This window comes from Anguilla rostrata, chromosome 10 (assembly GCF_018555375.3).
Source record: "Anguilla rostrata isolate EN2019 chromosome 10, ASM1855537v3, whole genome shotgun sequence".
Taxonomy (NCBI): Eukaryota; Metazoa; Chordata; class Actinopteri; order Anguilliformes; family Anguillidae; genus Anguilla; species Anguilla rostrata.
In genome coordinates, this window is record NC_057942.1 from 8,404,806 (window position 1) to 8,428,451 (window position 23,646).

The 23,646-nt window shown below is 45.7% G+C and overlaps 1 protein-coding gene across 15 annotated transcripts in view; it reads left to right on the forward strand.

The window, feature by feature from the left end:
* The window catches only part of LOC135264872 (ankyrin-1-like), a 126,946-nt gene that overhangs the window by 36,788 nt on the left and 66,512 nt on the right, over positions 1 to 23,646 (forward strand). For 14 of the 15 annotated variants that reach the window (XM_064353822.1, XM_064353826.1, XM_064353830.1 and 11 more), the window contains exon 2: positions 9,057 to 9,149. In XM_064353822.1, the coding sequence (XP_064209892.1) occupies positions 9,057 to 9,149 (93 nt within the window). Of the gene's footprint in view, positions 1 to 9,056; positions 9,150 to 18,516; positions 18,740 to 23,646 lie in introns of those variants that run through there. The other variant, XM_064353833.1, reaches the window with a different exon arrangement.

Below are 23,646 nucleotides of genomic sequence, written 5' to 3' on the forward strand. Positions count from 1 at the left end.
TGTGTGAGTGTGTGTGTTCGCATGCATGCATGCGTGTGTGTGTTTGTGCTAGAGATGGAGAGAGAGACAGAGAGAGTGAGTCAAGATGTCTGCTGTTTGTGTTGCATTGCAATCTTTGTTACCTGGCTGCAATTTCAGCTGGACCATCTCCCATATAAAATTCTCTCTCTCTCTCTCTCTCTCTCTCTCTCTCTCTCTCTCATTGAGCTGAACTTATTATTAATTGAGTAAAGCTGGCATCCACAAAACATCAATGGAGAGAAGACAGCAGTCATATTACTGTGTACTTCGCTCCAAGAAGCATAAAATCAAAATTGAACTGTGTGACCTACCCAGCTACCAAGCCTGAATGTCAGGTCTCACTGTCCACTAGCGCTGCTAATGTTGAGGATGAGCTAACAAAAGAAGGCACAGAGCCATATTTACAAGGGATTTGCGGGGCTTTTATAGACGCTAATGAGACAAAAAACGTTATTATTACCATGGTTTGCGCTGGTAAAATGAGAGAAAAGCGGCACTCCTGAAATTTGCATGTTTAGGTTAATGCGTATGTATTTTATGGTGTTCTAATGTAGGGCCGTAAAAAATATGGGAGGAGAGAATGGAAATTTATGCATATGACCTGCTACAGTTGATTTATGGCTGGTGGCCACTGCGGCAAAGGTTTTTATAATGTATGGGGAAAAGCAGGAGTTAACTTCTTTCCGGTACTAAATTGGCATGGCAGCAGTTGCCATTCTTGGGTGGAGACGTCGTCTGCGTGGTATAATTGTGAGAGAAGTAAATTGAATATCGCTTTTTGGTATGTCAGAGGAGAATTTGAGAATAACGTTCGGGGTCTGGACCATGCTGCTGGAGCCCTCTTGTACAGCCCACATAAAGTGATGCTGGTGTTTGTGGAACTGTTAGAAGAGGAGAGAGATGAGGAGGACGGTGCTCCTGAGCCCATGTGTATGGGGGATTGGAGACAAAGGCATGCAGAATTGATTTGCAATTTTTTTCTCATGAGCATTCTTTGCATTTTCACCTTAGTTCCAAAATAAGTCCAATTTTAAAGGGATAGTTCACAGAAAAATTGCATAGTTCTGTAATAATTGTTTATGGGCAGTAGTTTCTATGAACTAGCTCTTCTGCTGCTGCTGCTAGGCTGCAGCCAATAATGGATTTCTGGGTCCAATTCCACCATTAGCTGTGATTTTTACTTTTTCTTTTGCTGCGATTTCCTCCCCGTCTGAAATATCGACAGTGCATTTAAATGAACTTGCTAGAGCGCTGCTCATTTACATGACCGGTTTTCCTAGATAACACACTTAATTAAAAACATGCAGCAACACTGATTTTTTGCGGCCCTCACACTTAATAAATTGGGCAAATTAGTTAGTGGTCTGCTAGAGGCAGAACATTTCTCTTTCGCCAGTTGGCCAAATGCTGGTTGGCCAGCAGCTTTTCCCTGCCTGCTGGGTAGGCCTGACTCTGTGATAAATATATACTGTATATATATATAGAGAGAGAGAGAGAGAATGGACCGATGGAGAGAGGATATGGATATGGATATGGATGGAGGTAGATTGTGAGAGGGATGGAGAGAAATTGAGATAGAGATAAAGAGAGAGATGGAGTAATGGAGAGGGATAAAGAGAGAGCAGAAGGTTAGAGTGATGGAGAGGGATGGAGAAAGAGAAAGCGAGCGATAGACTGAGGCTAGTCATGCAGGACAGAGGAGTGCGTTAGTAAGAGGAGGTGCTGAAGTTTCAGGAAGGGGAAGGGTTAGATGCGGGCCTGTTGGCTGGCGATACAGTGGTCGGTCATAATTCACATTCAGACTGCTTCTGTTGACTTTATGGGAAATGTGTTCGGCCCAGGCAATATTAGGAATACACACCGCAGAGCAATTAGCAGAACAGTGCTGGCACAGGGCACATTTACAGGTGGAGGTTCATTTTAAATATCAAGAGCCCTGTAATGTGTTCCTTACCTGCGACGGTTTCGTTTGGTTTGTGATGGTCCAGTTCCGGGTCTGGTAGAGATCTTGGTTCATCTCCTCTGGGGGATTTTTAAATGTGTCTTTGGTTGTCTTGTTGCCTCCTGCTCTTGTGATCTGTATAAATCAGCATTTTTGCTGGATAACCCCAACTTGGCACGCTGCATTGGCTATGCAGAGCTTAACAGACAATAAAGTTTTACTGTGCCAGGGTTTTGCTGCTCTGTGTGTGTGTGTGGTGTGTGTGTGTGTGTTGTGTGTGTGTGTGTGTGTGTGTGTGTTGTGTGTGTGTGTGTGTGTGTGTTGGTGTGGGTGTGTGTGTGGTGTGTGGTGTGGTGTGTGTGTGTGTGGTGTGTGGTGTGTGTGTGTGTGGTATGCTTGTGTATCAGGGAAAACTGCATTGAGAGAGGCTCTCTGCAGTAGCAGTGCTGTGTCTTTGACTAACCTACAGTACATCAGGGGATGCCGATTACCATATGTGTGCTCTGTAAGCAAACACACACCTACGCATTTGCGCACACACACACACTCCAGACATTAATACAACAAAGGCAGAGACGCACCCATTGAAACTGTTATGAAGCAGCACTGCTCCAGTGTTTTCCAACAGGAGCCTTCACAGACGACTCTTGAGAGACAGAACAGAGTGACTCAGTCATCACAAAGCGCTTGGCTCTCCCCGCTAGCTCGTTCATGCGGCGGCTGGCTGGCGTACCGAGTGAGGAACCAGGCTCCTAATCTCAGGGCTGCAGCACTGCTTCTCAGCCAGACTCTGCTGTCGCTACCCTTCCCTCAAAAGTGCCGCAGATTCTTTATACTCGCCAGATACCCTACCCCGGGGATACACAAATCTGGCCCCTCGAGACCAGTAGTACTGCTGGCTTGCTTTCTCTCCTCTCTGGTAGTCTTGTAGTCCAGTGATGTCAGTGACTGGCCAGAGATCACACTCTTCTGGTGCGTCACATTTAAATCGGTCCTGGATTAGAGGAGGGTTGAAAGCCAGGAGTATCACAGGCCCTGAGGGATATATATGAGTATCCCTGTTCTGCACCTACAGTACGTTCAAACCTCTGTGTTTTTAGTACAGGAGATTTCTGGACAGTAACGAGATTTTCCCTTGTGATGTTTCCAGTATGGAATGTCCATTGCTGCGGTACTATACTTAGCCGTGTGCTTTAATTAAATTTCAGAAGATGCGATGATCAAAATCGCTTTGTAACACTCCGTAGCATGTTGCTTTGAAAAGTCTCAGTGTTCTGCACATTTTATTGTCATGGAAAGATGCGTGTGTGACCCAGGTCTGACATGCCACCATACTGCATTCATAGCGATAATATCTGAGGTCTAACAGTGAATGACAAATTAGCTCTTTGTTTACCAGTCTGAATGTACAGTGTGCTTTATTTTCCTTTGTGTTGTGCTCACACATTTGTTGCAGTGTATAAACAGCACTGTGACTGCGTGTGCCAATGGAATCCCGCCGCTCGCCAGTCTGCCACTGCTTATTGGCACAAAGAGGGGTGTATTTGTTCCAATCCTCCCCTCCCAAAAAAAGACCTTCCCAAAAACATTGTGACACGTTGCCGCTACGCAACAAAAGCATTGTGAGGGCATTATGTGGCAGCTGGGAAACAGTCCGTGTCTTCCTGGCACTGCAGAAGGGGGGAGAGAGAGAGAAAGAGAGAGAGAGAGGAAAGAGGGGAGAGAAGGAGGGGAGGGATTTAAAAAAATATTTTTAGCAAGCCTTATTGTTCAGTTTTTGGACCAAATTTTAGACCAGCACTAGGTTAATCTTGATTACAATTGCCAGTCGATACAGCTCAACCATTTTCCCCGACGGATGAAAATTTTGTGAGCATTGTATGATCATTACAAATTTAAAATGAGAAGAAAATACAGAGAGAGAGAGAGAGAGAGAGATATGGGTGTGCGGGAGAGAGAGAGAGCTGGGGAGACACAGGGAGACAGAGAAAAAGGGATGACGTCCTCTTTCCATTCCAGCGATGGAGGAGAATAGAATGACACAGAGAACTGAAAGATGAAAATTAGCTTCCCTCAAATCCACCGTCTTGTTTTGGCGGTGTCTGAAAGTCCTTTTTTTTGGTGAGCATTGTTATGCTAATGAAATGGCTGATAAACTAGTCTGGTGTGGAAGTGCGGAGTTTCCCTTTTTCACAGGAGGGTGTTGGTTTGGCAGAAGAGAGAGGGGGAAAGGCATCTCTGAGAGGCGAATATGCTCATGGTGCCTGATCCCTCTCTCTCTCTTCCTCTAATTTTCTTTCTCATTCCTTGGTCTGGCTGTTGATCAGGATGGCAGGTTGAGTAGTAATGCTCATACATTGCATCATACATCAAAGGTTTCCTGCCCCCCAGAGATGAAGGGAAGCATCTCACATTACAGAGAAAGAGGCTCTGGGAGTCCATGTCCCGCTAAGTTGCGTTAGCAGAAACACTGTCCTTTCTGTTTACCTAGCTATGTAATTTCATACTGAAAACCCCCCTTTAAACTCTTTCAAGTGTAAGGTCACAAATATTTAATTATGATGTTCTTAACTGAGCATTCTAATTCTGATGTAACAATCACTGCTGGTTAGTGAAAACAATGGAGTTCTATAACCCTGACTTAGAATGTTGAGGAAAAAAACATTCCAAATGAACCTACTCTTCAATGGGAGCGTTGTGCAGGGATCCGGAAACTTTTTTTACTGCATTGGCGGTGGCTGCAGCGGCGGGTGGCTGTTTCCTGACGCTGTGCCTTTGCGGTGAGCGGCTGGCTGCGCTGGAGGTGACTGCAGCTGCCCCCGGCCCTCTCACCTGTCCCCCCCACCTGTTCGCCGGGTGCCACTCCCGCGGTAGATGCTGACAGAGAGTCTGCTCCGAGCTGGCAGCCTCCTCTCCCTTCCCCTCATGCATTATTTATCCATCCGCAATCTGCAGTACCGTTTCCTCCCCCTCTCTCTTTCTCTCTCTCTCTCTCTCTCTGTTCTGCTCATTCACTCTTTCTCTCACCTTCTCTTTCAGTCTCCTTCTGCAGGGCTTGTCCTTCCACACTTTATCCATTGTCGTTTTTCATCATCCCCCCTTCTTATTTTTTTTACTATCCTTTTAAGTTGTCACAGTCATGACCATTTTGTGTACAGTGCTGTAAAAAGTATTTGTCCACTTTTAATCCCCTTAGTGAGCTTCAGCTGATGTCATTGAGGAAGAGCAATTCCAAGGTTTACTCTAGTTCTTGAACAAGCTCTGTCGTCTTCTCTTTTTGCTTCGCTGTATCTGGACTTCTTTGCTATCATGCATTGTTTTAAATGCATTGTTTTATCTATTAAGACATTCATCCCAGTTTTTATATAGATGCATAGTTTTGTATCTGGAATGCGAGTCTAAATTCCCCCGAATTTACAAGGACAAAAGGCATTGTGCTTAGACTGTGAATGGACCCAAGACTTTCAGCAATATCTAGATGGCATTAAAGAGAGTGAATGCGTTCTAAAGAGAGAATTACCCCAGAGAAAATTCTGGTGATGCTTCACAACAACAGATCTGCATTTAGGGTTGTTTTTGTTTCAGTTTTTTTTCCCAAGAGAAATGCTGAGAAGAAGTTATTGCTATATTTGCCTCTGAGCTACAGTATAGCAGAGAAATTGAAGCACTAAGTCTTAGATTCCCAAAGGATCTCACTATTTCCTTATAAACTTATTAGCTTTTTTGTGAGCCAGGCCTCCAAACCGGCAGTATTCTCTCTCAGAGAGGCGCAGGGTGTGGCGGGTTTTTGCTTTCGCCTTTAAATTGGCAACGGCTTCAGGCCCAAGAAACCAGGCAGGCTGATATTACTGTATCATCAACTGCTTCAAACTGTCATCTGAGTGTTGACCAATGAACTCTTCAGTGAATACCATTGGCATAAACCATTTAGCTTTTAGCTCAAGAGCTTATAATGTTGCCAAAGCACCACTCAAAGAGCAATCTTTTATTTAACACGTATTGGTTGCAAATGGTGATGTCAAATTTGCCTTTTATGATTTTAAACCTCAATATGAATGCATCGCTATGTGACGGGTGGTTGTCTGAACTTTTTATCCAGCTTATTCCTGCACAATTTACTTGTTGCCTCTTACATATCTTTTATGTATTCATATTTCACACCTTGATTCCAGGATTCTATCATTTTTATGTAGCTTATGAATAGTGTAGCATGTAGGGGTCAAGAGGCATAACTCACTGCAGCCTGTACGTAGAGTTAATAGATGATTAATTAAGTATTATTAAGACATTGTCAATGGTGGACTACATTATTGGGGTTAAGAGGAACCAGTTGGAGCAGGAAATTTACTCAAAACAGTGTTTATAAAGGTGAATATTCAGTCCAAGAGTGTATGAAAATAATTCTGACTTGAATATTAATAATGTATATTAATAAACAACAACACAGTGCAATGGCATTTGTTTACACCCTAAATGAAAGTGTTCTGCGATTCCGTTCAAATCATTTCTGGACCACTTCTTCATGACAAAACGAATACTCGCGGAAAGCCAACAGCAAGTTTGGTGTTACTAAGTGTCGCTTTCCAGGTTGCAAAGGAGAAGATATTTGGTCTCCTTTCCGTGGTCCTCGATTTTCATTCCTTAATGGTCCTTGTCTAATGAATTCCCCTCGGTGTACACCACGTCTCCTCCTCGGCCCGCCCCAAAGTTTAAAGTTTAGAGTCAATGAACTGTACTGTTCAACTGTGCTTCTCCTAAACAGGGCCCCCCCCCCCAACCCCACCCGCCCCCCATTTTATCATCCTTCCCTTCTGCCTCCTGTTACCACGGCCCATGCACTAAACCGTTTATATCCATAATCTGACACGCACTGCGGTAATCTCTGTGCTGCGGTGAGCACTGGCACGCCAGAGGCGTGAGCCCGTCCCTCATCTCAGACTCCGTCTCCTCCGGTCACCGTTTACTCTGCCGTTTTTGGGGGTGTCGCTGCTGATTCGGGGTGTTACTCGCGGGTTCCTGACCAAATCCCTGGGTGTTCTTTATTGGTTGTTTGTTTTATGCTTGTTTGTTTTTGTTCTTCGGTTTCTCCTGTCGTTCGTTTGGTTTCGTTTAAATTTTCTGTGAGTCTCTGTTCTTGTTGTGGCCACGCTTGTTGCCGTGTTTGTTGTTGCTGCCCCTGGGTAAGGACTACAGTTTAATCAAATGTTCCTGAAAGAACTCTGATTGTCATATCCTGAATTGATCAACTGTGTTTTTTTTATTTATTAATTTTTTTTTTGTATACTTGACTTACTGAGCTTAATCGGACAGGTAAGTGTCCCTGTACAGAAGAACGTGTTTCCTGTAGAATTCCACAGGAATATTCTGGTTTAAAACAGGCTCCTCTGCAGTCCTACATCATGTGACAGGTTTTGAAAGTGTCCCCACTGTGAGCTCGAAGCAGAAAGCTGCATTATCATATTTTGGGTGCTGACAGGGCAGGAACCTGAACAACAGATAGAGGAAAGCGGGGGGGGAGGGGGAGGGTTGAAGAAAAGAACTGAGGTACCTGATTATTTTACACTTGTTTTTTTTTATAATACGTCGGACCAGATCAATAACGTTCTCAACCCGAAGGCTGATTATTATTATTATTTTTTTTAAATTTTGGGTTCACCTTCATGCTGATGATGTCATCTCTGTACTTATCCTTGTCAGGAGGGTGCGGGCACAGGAGCAGGAGTGATGAGTCTCTGCCGCTGACAGGAACAGGGCAAAAGTGCAGCCGTAGAGATAATAAAGTGCCCTCTTCTGTCCCCCTGCCGCCCCCCGAGGGACCCCGTTACTGTCGGAGTAAGCAGTGGGACAGGAAGAGGGCGCGTCCTCCCTGTAGCCGTGAGCGAATCTGTGGGGAGGTCACCCTCTGGGAAGGTCCAGGCTTTGCGTTATCATTGGCCGACGGTGCTCATCAACCGATCCGTTTCTGTTAGCGTTTAGCCGTTTCTCATCGCCCTGCGGGGTACGGTTGTCACAGAAACCATTTCCCAGTGCCCAGTCAAACCTTTGGTGTGTTCTCCTGAATCCACCCCCATCCCCCCAAATCTATTCCTAAAACAGGAGCTGAACTAGCGGACGCACAATGAACCGGTCTCACAGGTTGCATGTTCACTCACTCTCATTGGAAAGGGACACAAGTATTTCTTTGGATTCACATGAAAATTGTAGCATCACTACTATTTGATGTATAATAAATATTAATATTTGCCCTTAAGAGGGTCAGAAAGGAGTCGTGTTCTGTGCATCATTGAAGATGGTACGGTGAAATCACGCTTGTTTGACCCTGTTTTGACTCATGATGACTCAAGTTATCTGTGGGTCAAACCTTTGACGTGTTTGCTGTTGCCCATCTGATGTGCAGAAAACCCATAATCTTCCACTCCTCCCCACGGAAGCATCTGTGAGTCTGGTACACAGAATGACTGGACAGCATTTTTCCAAAGATGATACACACCCATTGGCTCAGAGCTTTTTGGGGGAAGTGTTCTTTGGACGAGTGCTGGCTAGCTTTGTTTGCTGTTGTGTCACTGCACCCCTATCAGTGCCCTGTGTGTTCAGAGGGTGTTTCCTAATAACCTGCCCTGTTACCTCTGTGCGTGTGTGTGTGCGTGCGTGCGTGCTAGACTGCATGAGTGAGAGAGCAGCCATTTAGGGGATCAAGGCATAACGAAAAGTTGCTCTCTTTCTCCTTTTTTCCCCCCCTCTACCATCTTTTCCTACCTCCCTCTTTTCATAACATCTTTTATCTCTCTCCCTTTTAGCCTCTTTCTCTTTCACTCCCTCTTTCCTTCCCTCTATCCTTCCCTCCCTGTTTCCCTAGCTCCCTCATTCTTAATTTCTTCCTCCTCCCTCTGTGCCCCTCTCCCTCCCTCTCTTCTTATCTCTCCCTCCCTCCCTCTCTCTCTCATTTCCCTCCCTCCCTCCCACCACCTTTCCCATCCTCCTCCCTCCCTCTCTCTCTCTCTCATTCTCTCTCCTGTACTGTCTCTGTGTGTTTGCTGTGATGTGGTGCGCGCATTAATAGGCCTCTGTCTCCCATGTCGTGTGTCCTCTTCAGGCCCACGTGGTGCATCGCTGGCTAATCGATCAGGACAGTAGTGTGAGCTCAGAGCAGCTGGAGAGCCGTGGAATATGGCACTTTGATGAAACAGTAAATATCCGTATATGTATATATATTCATATTTATATATATCTATCTAACCTCTGTATCTCTGTATCTATATTAACCGTCCTGTATCTGTCTCTAAAAGCTGTTGCTGCTGCTGCTGCTGTTGTTGGTGGTGATGGTGGTGGTGTTGTTGTTGTTGTTGTTGTTTTTATCTTGCTCTTTCGCTATCTCTCTCTCTTTCCCCTGTCCTTTATTCTGTGGTTTATACGTGCTGTAGCACCGGTTTTTTTATTATCTGAGAGTGTAGTTGTCGGTGTCGTGCTGTGTGCTGGCTGGTGTTAGTCAGGTACTGTGGGTACGGACCACGTCGGTCCGGAGCTTTCTCGTGTCTCTTGTGTCGCTTGATATACGTCATTTATATATATTTGTATTTAACTTTTACCGTGGTGTATCTGTATGTGTGGTCTGTGCTTACTGTGCAGTCAGGCACAGTAAAACTCCACGGGTGTAAATACCTTGAATTTGTTCTTTTCTGAGTCACAACACTGTATTTGTGGACATGGTCGTTCCATAATTCGGAATTCTCTCGTACTTTCTGGAAGAAATTCAGCATGTTGTGGAACTAAGCATGAATATTAACACGTAACAAATGCATGAACTGTCAAAAGCTGGTGCTACACATCTGTTTTTCTTTGTGGGGATTTTGAAATGACTTTGAAATTGTGCTGTGTGTATGTGTGTCTATGTGTACTCACGTGTTTTGTATATGTATGTATATATATGTTTATCTCTGTTTTGTCTGGTGTGTGCGTGCGTGTTGGTACATGTGCTTTGTAGATGTATATGTTCCTCTTTGTTTTGTCTGTTGCGAGTATGTGTCTGCGTGCTCACATTTATATGTTCATCTGTGTGTATACATCTGTATTTACACAATTGTGTGTGTGTGTGTGTGTGTGTACATATATACATGTGTACATGCACAGCTGTTTGTTTGTTAATCCCCCCCAGGGTCTCCACACCACGTCCCCTTCTCCAAGCCAAAGGTGGTGGTATGCTGGAGGGGCGTGCCTCAATAGGGCTTCCCTCTGTTTCAATTGGACATTGCGTTGCTGTCATATCCTCATGCACCCTGGGGGGAGGGGATAAGAAGGTCCACAGGTGGGGTGGGGGGGTGTCTAGGGGGGTGTTTGATTAGCTGACACTCCCATCATGGGCTGGGGCCTTGCATTTCACACATTTACTCATCAGCCCAACAACCTCCGGAGTGCCTCAGGGGCCGACCCTCGGCCCGCTTTTAAAAACACATCACACTGCAAATAAAGAGACAAAACACCAAAAAAGAAAACAACGGTGGATTCCAAGCACATAAATCTCTCCTGTTTTCAATTTTATCATCTTCTACAAGGTTAAAGAATTCCATTTATGCATTTGATCCAGGTCATACTCATTAGGCACAGGTTTGCTGCCAGAGGGCGCTTCATGGTAAAATTGCATCTTCATCTTGTAAAGCAGTGTACTGCTTAGGCTCTCAGTGGGCAAACTGCAAGTTTCTATGAACAAAATTGGAGCCTAATTAAATGTGAAGGTCTGGGATTTTGACATTTGATGCATTCACAGAGGAAACAATGACTTGAAGTTTTTTTTGCCCTTTCAATACCCGATCTTTAGAACTGTAGTCCTTTTCTTAGTACTTTGCATTTGATTAATGAATTTCCAAAAGAGAAATTTGTTAGTTTGTGAGATATCAGACTAACTGCTAGGTTATCAGCTTGCTACTTAGCAGGTTTACTGTTGGCTTACCAGCTAGCCTCTTAGCAGGTTAACTGCTAGTGTAGCAACATCTAAATTCCAAAGCAGTTGTCAGACATCCACTAAATTTGTATTTACTATATTCTGAGCCAGGTCAATGGAATTATTTTGAGTATTTGAATAAATATTTTCTTTCCTGACTAGCTGTCATATGACCATATTTGCCATTAACAGCCTCCTCATTGTTATTCTTTAAGAATAAAATAGTGACAAAAAATGACTCCAAGCTAATACAGTGGAAAAATATCAGTAACATTTTACTAAGATGGTATTGCAGTTGATACTGTATTTGAGACGAAAGATCATGCGTCACAATCGCCTAATTAGCATTACATACTACACTGTAGTGCTCTCCCAGTGGAGAGAGACAAAAGGGGGAGATGAGTTGGCGGTTATACTATTTAATTTATCAGGTAATAACTGTGGCAGATGTCCTGTCCATGTCACGGCCAATTAGAAAGGTTCAGCGAGAAATTTTGTTCGGCGTGAACTGCTGAGTTTCAAAATGTGTGCTGACAGCTGCCGTGGCCTCTGAGATCAAACTTCAGTTCTCCCGGTGCTGATGTTAGAGAAGAGAGGCGTCCACTCAAACAGCCGCTCGGTACCCAAACAACTTTAATTTTTTAAAAGGACATTTTGATGTGGACTGGGTAGTCTGTACTCAGTAACATTCTGATATTTATTTAATGAGAACTCGCTCTTGTCTCGTCTGCTGTCTGAACTGTACTTTTTGCATGCAGAGGAGCAGAGAATGAGGTGGGGGGGGGGGGGTGGAGGTGCCGGAAGATTTAAAATGGGTGCCTCTCACAACCCCCCAGTCCCATTGGCAGCTGGCAGTGAAGGAGGAGGGAAAGCTGGTCTGCGGGGGCTCGTGACGCAGAGCGGTGATGGATCCGTTGATAAAATCCAATCACACACTCTGGACCGCTGCCAATGCAGTATAAGCATCAACCAGACAAACCCCTGCAGTGTTGCCGTGGCTACCGTCTCCACAGACTCACCTTATGGACCGTTCCTCCACACATTATACATTATATATCATATATATTATTTATGTTATATATAGGCGGTTCCCTTCCTCCCACCCTCTCAGTTTCTTAACTACAGATGGTTCCGGTTGGTAACAATATATCTCCGGTGATATATTGCAGTACAGAACATCCATTTTCATGGTACTGACCAAGGTCACGCCCCTTAAATGAATTTTCAGAAAACGCATCAAATTGGAATCTCCAGCAGTGGGAAGGCAGAACTTTTCATGAGTCATACCTCACCTCAAGTCTTATCTGCTGGTGGAATGAGCTCCTCAAAGCAGTCTGGGCATCATCTCAGGACTGCAATCTGATTGGCTGTCCCCACCCACGCTCTCAGAAGAAAGAGTTCCAAAAGGTTTCTCTGTGTCTCCACGGAGGAACTCTGTCTAGTTCAGGGGTTCTTTGTCAGGCAAAATGGTTCAGTCTGGGTGCTTTCACAGGTTACGCATCTAACTACAAAGGGTTCCCCTGTGGAGACAGACCATGTTTTCCTGAGAGTTCACAACTCTCCGTGTTTACCACACAAGTGAAGTTTAAGGGAGGGCCCTTCCCATGTTCTGGATGAAAGTATGAACATGGCGCCAACCCGGCTGAGGTCCAAAAGCTCTGCTCTGATGTTCCATCCATCAAGCTGAGCGCTAAACCGTTTCCAGCTCAACCGGAATATTATTCCCCCTGGCGCTGTTCTCCAGGAATTAGAGTGAGCTTTCCTGGATGTTGCAGTCGCATTTACATTAGTTTGAGAGTGCGTTTCTGTCTTTTTTTTAAAAATATGTTGTTGCTGTATACAGTTTATGGACAAAGTTGTATGTGTTCGTGTACGTGGTGTGTGTTTTCAGTTTGATGTATGTGTGTTTGTGTATGTACTTTTTTTTTCATGGTGTGTGTGTCGTGTGTGCGTTTGTGTTTTTGTGTGTTGTGTGTGTGCGTGCATGTGTGGTGTGGTTTGGTGTGTGTTCGTGTCTGTGTGTGTGTGTCTGTATGTGCGTGTTTGTTTTTGTGGTGTGGTATATGTGTGTGTGTCTGTGTACGTATGTGCATATGCAAGTTTGTGTGGTGTGTGTGTTTGTATGGGTGTGCATGTGGGAGTTTTTGTGGTGTGTGTGTGTGATGAGTGTGATCATGAGGGCGAGGGACAGAGGGAGATGGAGACAGACGGAAGGGTGTTTAATTTCATTTATTGGTGGTAGATTTACAGTCCCACTGCCCTTGTGTTGGATAGAGTGGAGCAGCTTTCATAATCACTAATATTTTCAGCAGCAGAGTTATCGATGGGGCTGATGGGAGTTTTTAATGCGGTCGGAGAGAAGGGGGATAAAAAACGCAAGCAATAAAGCACCACCATCATTCACCGTACACAGAGCACCCCCTGTACCCCACGTATGCAGCAGGCCCTCCATGTTCCCCACAAGCTAGTAATACGCCACCTCGACCCTAAGGCGAGCAGAGAGAGAGAGAGAGAGATGGGGAGGGGTAAGGGGGGAGAGCGAAAGAGAGAGAGAGCTGGGCAGAGAGAGAGAGAGAGAGAGCTGGGGAGAGACAAAGAGAGAGAGATGACTGCAGTGCCAGCTAGTGTTGGCTGCGGACTTGTAGCGGGAGATTGAATGCAATGAATGAATAACCTTATGAATAAGTAAGCGAAGTTGATGAGGGTTTGGAGGGGCATGAATCAGTGAATGAGATCTCAAAACATCAGATTGCTAGCGCAGTTGTAATTGGCGCTGGCCATGATACAGATATTCTCATTTAAGGCTTAGCAACTGAAGTTTTTTTCAGATATCTACACGGTTTCAAGAGCTACTTACTCCTTCCTAAAATGTTTTTTTCCCCAATCTTGAATAAATGAAATAATGAATTTTCATATAGATGTATTGGCTATTAGAGTTTCGACAGCCTTACAACATAGATACCCCTTGGCTCCATATAGATATATGTGAATGTGTGTACATGCTCCTGTGTGTGTGTAGGTGCACGCGTGTGTTTAACAGATTCCTGCTGTGTGTGTCTGTGTTTCTGTGTGTGCGTGCACACAGGGGTGAATGTAGGTGAGTGTATTTGACTGACAGTGAGCCCTGTATTGATGGGTATGTGTGTGTTTATGGGTGAGGGACTTGTTGACAGACAGAGTGAATTGGCATTTCTCTCCTGTAGATTGCCGCTAAGCTGTGATCCTGGGGGAGGAGGGGGAGGACACTGACTCAGCATTGAGCATTGGCCAGTAAACTAAGTCATTGTCACTGTCAACAAATGCCCGACCCACAACCCCCCCCCCCCCCACCCCCCAAGGAAGTGTTTATTCTCGCCCTTCTGCAGTGGTGCCCAGACGCACTCTCTCTCTTCACCTTCTGTCATTCCACGTCTCTCCTTCTCTTTATCCCCACCTCTCAGATAAACTTTCTTTATTTGTTTCTTTTATTCTCTCCATCCGCCTTACTTTCTCAGCCCCTCCTTTAATTGCCCCTCTTCATTCACTCAGCTTTTCTAAACCTCTGCCCCTTCTCACATTCTTTCAGTCTTTCAGTCTCTCCATCCTTTCTTCACTTTATTTCTTTGAGTTTTCAACTGTTTGTCTTGTTCATCCTTTCATTCTTGCTAAAATGGCATCCACTTGACCTGTGGGGGGGGGGGGGGGGTCGGGGGTGAAGGAATTACATCAGTGAGGTGAAAATCAGTGTTAACAGTGTTAAAATGTATAGAAATAAGAGGAAACATAAATGTAATATGGATGAACACGCAGGACAAGGATACACAATTGGAGAGAAAAAAGCACATTTTATATTTGAAGCTTATTGCAGTTATAATGTGCGCTATCACCACTAGATGAGTCTCGATTAGCCGATTGGCCTTGATGTATAAAATGTGCAGGGTGCTTCCATCCCTATTGAGCTGTTCCCAGTGAAACGGTGAGTTTAAGTGCAGTATATTACAGCTGAATGGAGCTGGGTCCACTCGGACTGTCTGCTTATTACCCGGGTGATTGAGTTATGGGCCGGCAGCTCGGACTCTGTCCACGTATTTCATCCCTCTGAGCTGTGTTCTCTCAGCCTGCTACGGCTTTATGGTTCGCCCCCCTCCCTCCCCCCCCCACCCCTCCCCAATGTGTTACAGTTCCCTGCCAAATCTGCCACGTTTTCATGGGCAGAGTTACACACGGCACTGCTGCGGAGCCCTGCTTTGGCCAACTTCAGCTCACTTTAGCCAGCTTCAGCTCACTTCAGCCCATCTCTCAACACAGCACAGCTTGGCCCGACTCACTCACGTTCAATACAGTATTGTCCATCAGGGTTGAGGAGAGGGATCCTTGTCAATTCAGGACATTAAAATTCAATTCATGAATGAAAAAAAACTGAACTGCATTCTGTAATAATAATAATAATGGTAATGGAACCTGCACTTATATAGCACTTTTCGTACTCAAATATAGCCCTCAGAGAAGTGTTGAAAAGGGGCTCACCCCTACTGATGTTCATTCTGGTGCTGTTCAGACCAGTCAAATCCAGTTTCGCCTGATTCGATCTAGTCTTGTCCAGTTCCACACCTGGCCCGGTGTAGCTGCAGTACTCTAGGAATGTGAGAGAGAGAGAGAGAGAGAGAGAGAGAGAGAGAAAGAAAGGCAGGCCAGTAGAAGGACACGGACTCCTTTACCTATCTGTGTCTCTAGAGCCAGCCGGCCGGCGTTGCTGATCCCTTGATAAATGCCTTCTGGCCCTGCGTCTGAAAAATGGCCGCCATCATCCCGCTCAATTGCCTTTCCCTTCCGCCGACTTTCCCGACCAGCTCTCCTCTCATCCTTCCTCCCTTATCTGTCTTTTTTCACTCGTCTTGCAAGGTGCTGTGATCATTGTGTTTATTTGTGTGTGTGTGTGTGAGAGCGCGCATTTTCTGTATCACTTTAGGGCCCATAGCACCCAAGGAATTAATACAGTTCATTTAAGGAACTTGCTTACAAAAGCGGGACAGTTCTGCCAAATTAGCCACCCCCCCTCTTTCTCTCTCTCTCTCTCTCTGAAAGATTGGCTGTCTAGCAGGCAATGCAGCCCCCTGTCATAGCAAATTTGTATGAATGCTGGTGCTGCAGCCTGCATGATGCCCCAAACGCCCACTAGGGGGCAGACGTTGCCAGTCTTGTCCCACATTAAGTACTGTTTCCACCCCGGGTGCCCCTAATGAACAAAAGTGTCACATTCCTGGAGGGTCCTAGCGGGACTGTATCCTTTCAGATTACCCACAGGTCTTAATTTCCCTAATTGTTTTATTACCGTGTGGCATAAAATGTCCCTCAGACACCTGGGAGTAATTCACTAGTGGTTCTTTAACAAAGGGCGCTTTAAATCATGGTGTGTGCGTGCATGCGCGTGCATGTGTGTGTCTGAGTGTGTGTGTGTGTGTGGGTGGGTGCGTGCGTGCGTGTGTCTGAGTGTGTGTGTGTGTGGGTGTGTGTGTGTCTGAGTGTGTACGCGTGTGCGTGCAATGACAGTAACAGACCCTGACTGCACCTGCTGGTGGATGGACCGTGACCGATTCACAGCGACAGAGCTCAGACACGCAGTGTGGAAGTCTGAAAACAAGAAAACCTCCCTCCCCAGCACCCAAAATGTCACATAGAGGCACCACGGGGGGGGGGGGGGGGGAGTCTTCTGCTTTCTGGGGAGAATTAACCATTACCTGCCAAAGAAATCACCTGGATCAAATCAGCATTTGTCCTTGACTTTGACTTGGAAAATAAAAGCAAGTCTTCCTTTCTTGCCAGGAACAGTAATAGCTTGGAAAGTTGGGGTTAACTGGCTGAACTCGTCAGTCTGTGTTGGAGATAAAACAATGAAAAAAATAAAATAATACAATGAAATACTTGCATTTATAAATATACATTTATTTGTAAGCCAAAGTTGAGGACAAATGTTGATTGTATCTAGGTTAATGCCTGTGTGTGTATGTGTGTGCGCGCATGTGTGTGAGAGAGAGAGAGAGAATGAAAGAGAGAATGAATGTCTGTTTGAATGTGTGAATGTGTGCAATTTCATTCCTGTCTTTTCAAACCCTGCTTGAAAAGGCCTGGTACAGAAACAGCCCATAAAATCACAAAGCAGAACAAGTGGTGAGCGGCCCTCCACAGAGAGGCGCGGGGACGGGCTTTGTCCCGCCAATGAGCGGGGCAGGGTGGAGGGTCCCGGGAGCGGCCACACGGGACGGGGAATTCGGTAAATCAGCGCTGACACCCCAGAGCCAGCCTGAAGTGGCTCCTGCACCCCAGGGCTGCATCGCTTCCTCCTCTGTGGCGGGGGGGGGGGGGGACCAGCGCTCACCTGGTCCGGAACTTTTCGCGAGTGACCGGCAGACGCAGGGAAGAGTTCACCGTCTTGCGCGTTGCCTTGGTGACGCTGTCCCGCCTGTGATGTCATAAGAAAAGCCTTTGTTTTCCCCACTCTACACAGGTTTAGGCCTGGTCCAGCCCCTGTAACAGTAAGAGCAGCCTTCCGCTCTGCTGGCTGTGCATATGCAGATATTCTGTTTGTGCGTCTGCGCACGCCAAAACGCACTGCCGTAAATTGTGTTAATCAAGCTTATTAATAGAAATTAGAAATCTATTTTACCACCAAAGGGAGAGTGCTGTTTACCTCTCATCTGTACAATGAGTGGGTGAGAGAGGCCTCATTTTATGACGCTCCATTAATTGGTGAAGCTGGGCATTTCATGCGGTTTGCACAGAAAAAACGCAAAAACTTATGTGTAAACAAACTGGGCTGCTGAAGGGAGGACTGAGTACCACATTTTTATTTTGGTAGTTCCACCCCCCCCCCCCCCAATGACACAGCCCAGGGGCCCTAGGCCGCGTGTATTTTTCTTAGTCCCTGTCAGGTTGGTCGTCCCCCCCTCACCCCCCTTGCTGTAGTATTTATCTCTCTTCGTGGTTTTGGCAGTGATGCGCTTTTCCCAGCATTTACCACATGGAGAAAAGAGCCTCTTTTCAGGGGGCGAGTGACGGACGCTTTATTAAAGCAGGCATTGGCCCCTCTCTCCTCCTCCTCCCGCCCCCCCACCCCCCCTTCGTTGTCTGCCTCATTGTGGCCGGGCTACGGTCTTTAAATGGCCCCCCCGCTGGGTGCTTTGTCACTGTAAGTCACTCCACAGACCGCAGCAGGCCCACTTAGAATACACTTTTTTTCATTGAAAAACAGCTCCGGTATTTGGAAAATTTGTTTCACAAAAATGATTGTGTGCCTGTCAAAAAATTACAAGCGTCAGAGAAAGAGGGAGAGAGGGAGAGGGAGGGGGGGGTGACACCCAGGGGAAGGAGGAGAGACAGAATGAGAGAAAGAAAAAAAATCAGAAAGAAAAGGGTAAAAAGGGAGTTTGGGGTGAAAAAAGGGGGAGGGGCCAAAACAGAAGTAAAGTAGCAAGAGAGAGTCTGAGAGAGAGAGAGACAGGGAGGGAGAGAAGCAAGTGTTATCAGAGTCCCCCTTGCAATGTGGGGTCTCTCGATAGAGTCTGCATTCCTTGAAAGATAACCCCCCCTCCCTTGGGCCCCTCCCTGCACCCCCACCACTCACACACACACAGACACACACACGCACTGCTCGCCCCAGAGTGTGTCTCTGCGTGCGTGCGAGCGTGTGTTTTGGGGGGACGGGCCTCTGTGCGCAGTCTGAGCACACACTCCGGGGGGAAAGGCAGGAGAAGTCCGCTTCTCGGGGGAAAACGACAGACCCTGGAGAGAGAGAGGGAGGGAAGGAAGGAAGGAAGGAAGGGCACGAGCGCGCAAGCATGCCGGCCAAGATTGTCACCTGTGGAGTGAGTAGAATCTCTCTCTCTTTTTCTCTCTCTCTCCCTCTGTCTCTTCACTTGTTTTTTTATGTGCCATCGTTACTTATTCACACCTTCACACCATCCGTTACACCTTCGTCTTCGCCTCTGTCCCTGCTGTCCTTTTCCCTGTCGGACCAAGGCCCCTGTCTGCACTTCAGACTTTTAACACTTCAGATAGTGGCCTCATTTGAAAGTGCTACCTGCAGAATATTTCACATTTTACTAACCAAAAAAAATAATAAAAGAAGCATTTTATTCTGAACATTGATGAAACCAAACCTTTCTTTTAAGATTATTCAGTAATCTTCAGAATATAGTTTCAAATAAAGTATTTGGCCCAGGTCTACTCCCAGTTGATACTTGTCTCTGTGGTTAATAGCCTAGCCTAGGTTACCATGTGATCACTCATATTTTTACCTTTCTCACGTTACCATTGATTCTTTTTCAGCCAACAGTTCATACGTCTCAGTCAGTTTTGTCAGTCTAGGTTTACTTATGAATGTATTAGCTTGTGTATTGGGTGGAAATCTGACTCGGTTTAATGATTTATGTATCACTGGGTGAATATGACCATTCAGTGGACACCCTTGAACACTGGGTGCTTCTGGTCTCACGCCTGGAAAGTGCTACTGTACATTACTCAAGTAAACTCAAGTGGGGTCAAACTTTCACTCATAAGTGAATGAAAGTGTTACATTTTCCAATCCAAACACAAAACCTAAAGTACATATGTGGATTTAATCCAGGGTTATTATATGTAGTTTAATTTGTGAATGTTGTTTTGTGAATTTGACTTGTTTTCATACTTTGGCTGTTTGTCCTCTTCGTTTCGCTCCCTCTTCCTCTCCTTCCTTTCTCTTTTTCATCAGTGTCATAATAAAACATTGTGTCTCAATAAAGAAGGCTATTATATTCATTCATTTTATTGCATTATACAAGTTTTATCGGCTTGATTTTCTGGGAAAATGTTATTAGTCACAGCGGGATGAAACATTGACACATTTATTACCTATCTAATTCTAAATTGGTGGTACAAGGTTTTTTGTGACACTAATGATTTGAATTTAAAGGGTTCTAAGTTGATGTTCAGGCGGTTCATACACAACTGTTGGTTTGTTTTCCTTGGTTCGCCCTTTTGAGTGCGAGAGAGTCAGTTATGAGAGATAAGGACTGATATCCATTGCATTCTATGTAGTGTGACAGCAGTATGTACAGTAAACTGCATAAGTGCAGTCCTTGGCCATTTTCTTCAGGGTACTTTACAGAATGGTGCGTACTGATATTCTGTAAACCTCACTCCCCTCTAAAGCTGTATGGAATATTGCCTGGCATGGTTTATGTTTGTGGAACTACAGGCGTTATTATTGTTCGGTTTGGAACAGGATCTTATGTCATTGTGTTTGTGTGTGTGTGTCCTTCTCTCTCTGTTGGCCTTAGTCAGTATTACTGTACACTTCTCTTATGTTGTTGTCTTCTCCACTCCCCCTCATGTATTATTTATGACAATATTTGACCCTTTTAACCTTTTAAATATGTGTTTTTTTAAGCATATGCCAAGAAACCTTTCATTGATCCTGTCATTTTGAGAAGATATTGATACGTTAGAGTATTATTTCCCCGGAAAAGCATCTGCTTTGTGGTGTGGGAAGGATGCTTTTTTTTGTCCTGCTGAGCACTACTGTACATGCATGAGTACATTATGCAGTTTCAATCAATACAAACGGTCCAATATAAAGAAGACACTAACAAGGAGTTTACGTAAACTGCTGTGTCATATAATGTTGTTCTAGAACCATTCCTTATAACACTTCAATTTTAATAACACTTGAAGTGTCGGAGTACGACAGACTATGCTGAATATAGATAAACTCTTGTTATTAATGCATACGTGAGCATTAAAACATTTTGCTTATTTACAAACTATAAATAAACAATATTTATACTTTTCCCAATTTGCTAATCTCATGTTCGACTTGCCACATAATTAAGAGTCCCTTGGCTAGCAACCAAGGCCAGTAACTCTGCTCTGCAGTCACATCCTCATGCTTGAACCAAAAATCCTTATTTCTGCGGACAGATTAGCTTCAGATTATGGTGAATTTTCATTATTTATGTAAAATGATTGCAAGTGATGGAGGTTGTGTTGGGATGTGGTATATGGAAGGATTTTATCACGGATACCGACTGAAGGGTTTCAGAAATAATGATTATGGAAATGTGAAGTACAGTGGTTAGGGAAATGGGCTTGTACCTGGAAAGGTGTGGCTTTGATTTTCAGGTAGGATGCTGCTGTAAATGCCTGTAAAGTAACGGCACAGTCAGTCATAAAGAGAGCCATTCATCCTGGTGTATGTTTGGAGGCCCGGTTCCTGTAGGATCAGGACAAACAGCACACATTGTATCTGTGTGTCTCTATGTGTATGTGTGCCTGTGTGAGACACACACACACACATACTTACGCGCGCGCACACACGCACACACACACACACACACACAGATCTGCTATCCCTCCACTTTGTTTATTCAGCACCGGGGGAAAGGCGGTAGCTGCAGACTCACACACAGAGCGCACGCGCATGCATGAGTGTGTGTCTGCAGCCATGGTTATCCATCTCTCCCGCTCTCTCTCTTTCCATCCCTTCATCCCCGTACAAAAGAACTTAATGACCATGACAATCTCATCCACGATTGTATGGCAGCAGACAACAGCTCCAGACTTTAACAGTGAGGAGAAAGAGGGGAGTGGGAGCGAGAGGGAAAGAGAGATAGAGAGCGGAAGAGAGAGAGAGCAAGAGAGATGGAGAGAGGGAGAGGCAGTAAATTTAAGACAAAGAAACACAGTTAAATCACTGAGCTCGGCTCCTGCTTCCCTTAAGTGAGGAAGGCCCGAAAGACAATGATCCCAAAGGATGGTGTGTAGGAAACATCACCCTTACTGCGGCTTCTCTGGGGCGGGGATCAGGGGGAGGGGAAAGCAGAGGGGAAGTAGTACAAAATCAATTTCTGCAGGAATTCTAGTCAGCAGAATTTAAAATAAAAAATGACATTTATAAATGTCCTCAGGAATGTCCATCTAGTGGGGTGGGGGGGGGGGAGGGGGATTATTCTCGTGTTCCAGGTGACAATCACACTGGGGAAAAAAGCATGCATCCCGTCTCTGTTTCACACAAGCTCATAAATACATCATGCATTTGCTGCGTCTGCTTTGCAAGCGCGCGCGTTTTGATCAATATTGAACTGTGAGGGATGTTTTGCACTCAGGACGCCCACCGAACGCTGTTCATGTGTGCGGTACATGCATTATGCCACATTCGCAGTGAAGGCCCGTGCTGGGCTGTGCATAATTTCCCCAGTCGATACGTCCGTGTTCAGACTGAACTCTTTCACACTCTGCTCCGCTCTGCTGATTTTGGTTCCTTCTCTCTTTTTTGGTGCAGCTCATAAAAAGCAGTGGGGAGCGGGGGTGTATTCCAATATTTCTGACGTGCAACTGGGACTGCCCTTGCTTAAAAATTCGAGTTCTGCAGGAGTGTGCGTGTGTGTGTGTGTGTGTGTCTGTGTCTGTGCTTGTGTGTGTGCATTTGTGTTGTGTCTGTGTGTGCGTGTGTGTGTTTATGTGTGTGTGTGTGTGCAGGGTACAGGTGTATTATGGCCTGTCTAACTCCATGCTCCTGCTTATTTATGTAGCAGTAGCAGTATAATGTAGCGGTACTGTAATATAGCAGTATTGTGGAGTGACTGAGCGGTCTCCTCCCTCCCCTGCTGACTCTGCTGTAAGCGCATTAGCGCATGTTGGCCGCCACGAGAGCGGCTGTGAGTGTGTGTGAGTGTGTGATGCTGTTATGAGGAGGCATACCATATGTGCTGCGATCAGTGCGCACACACACACACACACACACACACACACACAAAAACACAAACACACACACATGCACACACACTAGCAAACCCCAAACACACACACACACACACACACACAAAAACACAAACACACACACATGCACACACACTAGCAAACCCCAAACACACACGCGCACACACACACAAACCCCAAGCACACACACTCAAATGCACACACACACACACATACACCCACAAACACAAACACACACATGCATACACCTCCTGCAGGTGCACAGAGCACTGTATGCCTTTCATACAGACTGCAGACCCTATCCAGACAGGCTGGCCGATGATGTCATCCTGCATGCCACAGCGCAGACTCACTCTGACCATCAGAGAGAGAGGGGGGGGAGAGAGAGAGAGAGACAGAGAAAGAGATACAGTTCGGGAAATAGAGAATTACAGTCGGGGAGACTTATACAGGTTGGGAGAGAGGAGGAGAAGTCGAATTAGGGTAGGGAGACATGGAGAGAGGGTGTGAAGAGAAAAAAGGGGGGCTGGAAAAAACAGACTGAAAGAAGGAAGGGGTGAAAGGTAGAGAGATAGAGAAAGTAGGGATTAACAGGGGGGATAAAGTGAGACTGTGAGGGGAAAGTAGAGGATTACAGGGAATGAAAGGGAGGGAAAAGGGGGAAGAAGAAGAGGGATAAGTGTCCAGACAGACAGGAGATTGGCAGAGGGACCGTGCAGAAAACCAGGGAGGGGGGTAAGACTGAGGCCACGGTGACTGAGGTTACTGTGATTGAGCACGTTTTCCTGTCCCACCGGCTCTACGCACCTCGGTGTGTCCATTAAACACCGCGCCACAGTCAGACTGCATTGCATCGTGGGTGATCTGTGCTCTGCCGTGCAGACCGCGCGAGGCCGCTTTGGCATGCGGCGTGCGTCGCCAGGACGTGCTGCGCTCACGAGTCGCCAGCTAGCCGCTGCGCAAGTCTGAGGCTGATTGTGAAGCACGCTGTACAGTAGCGGAGAGCTAATGTTCTCAC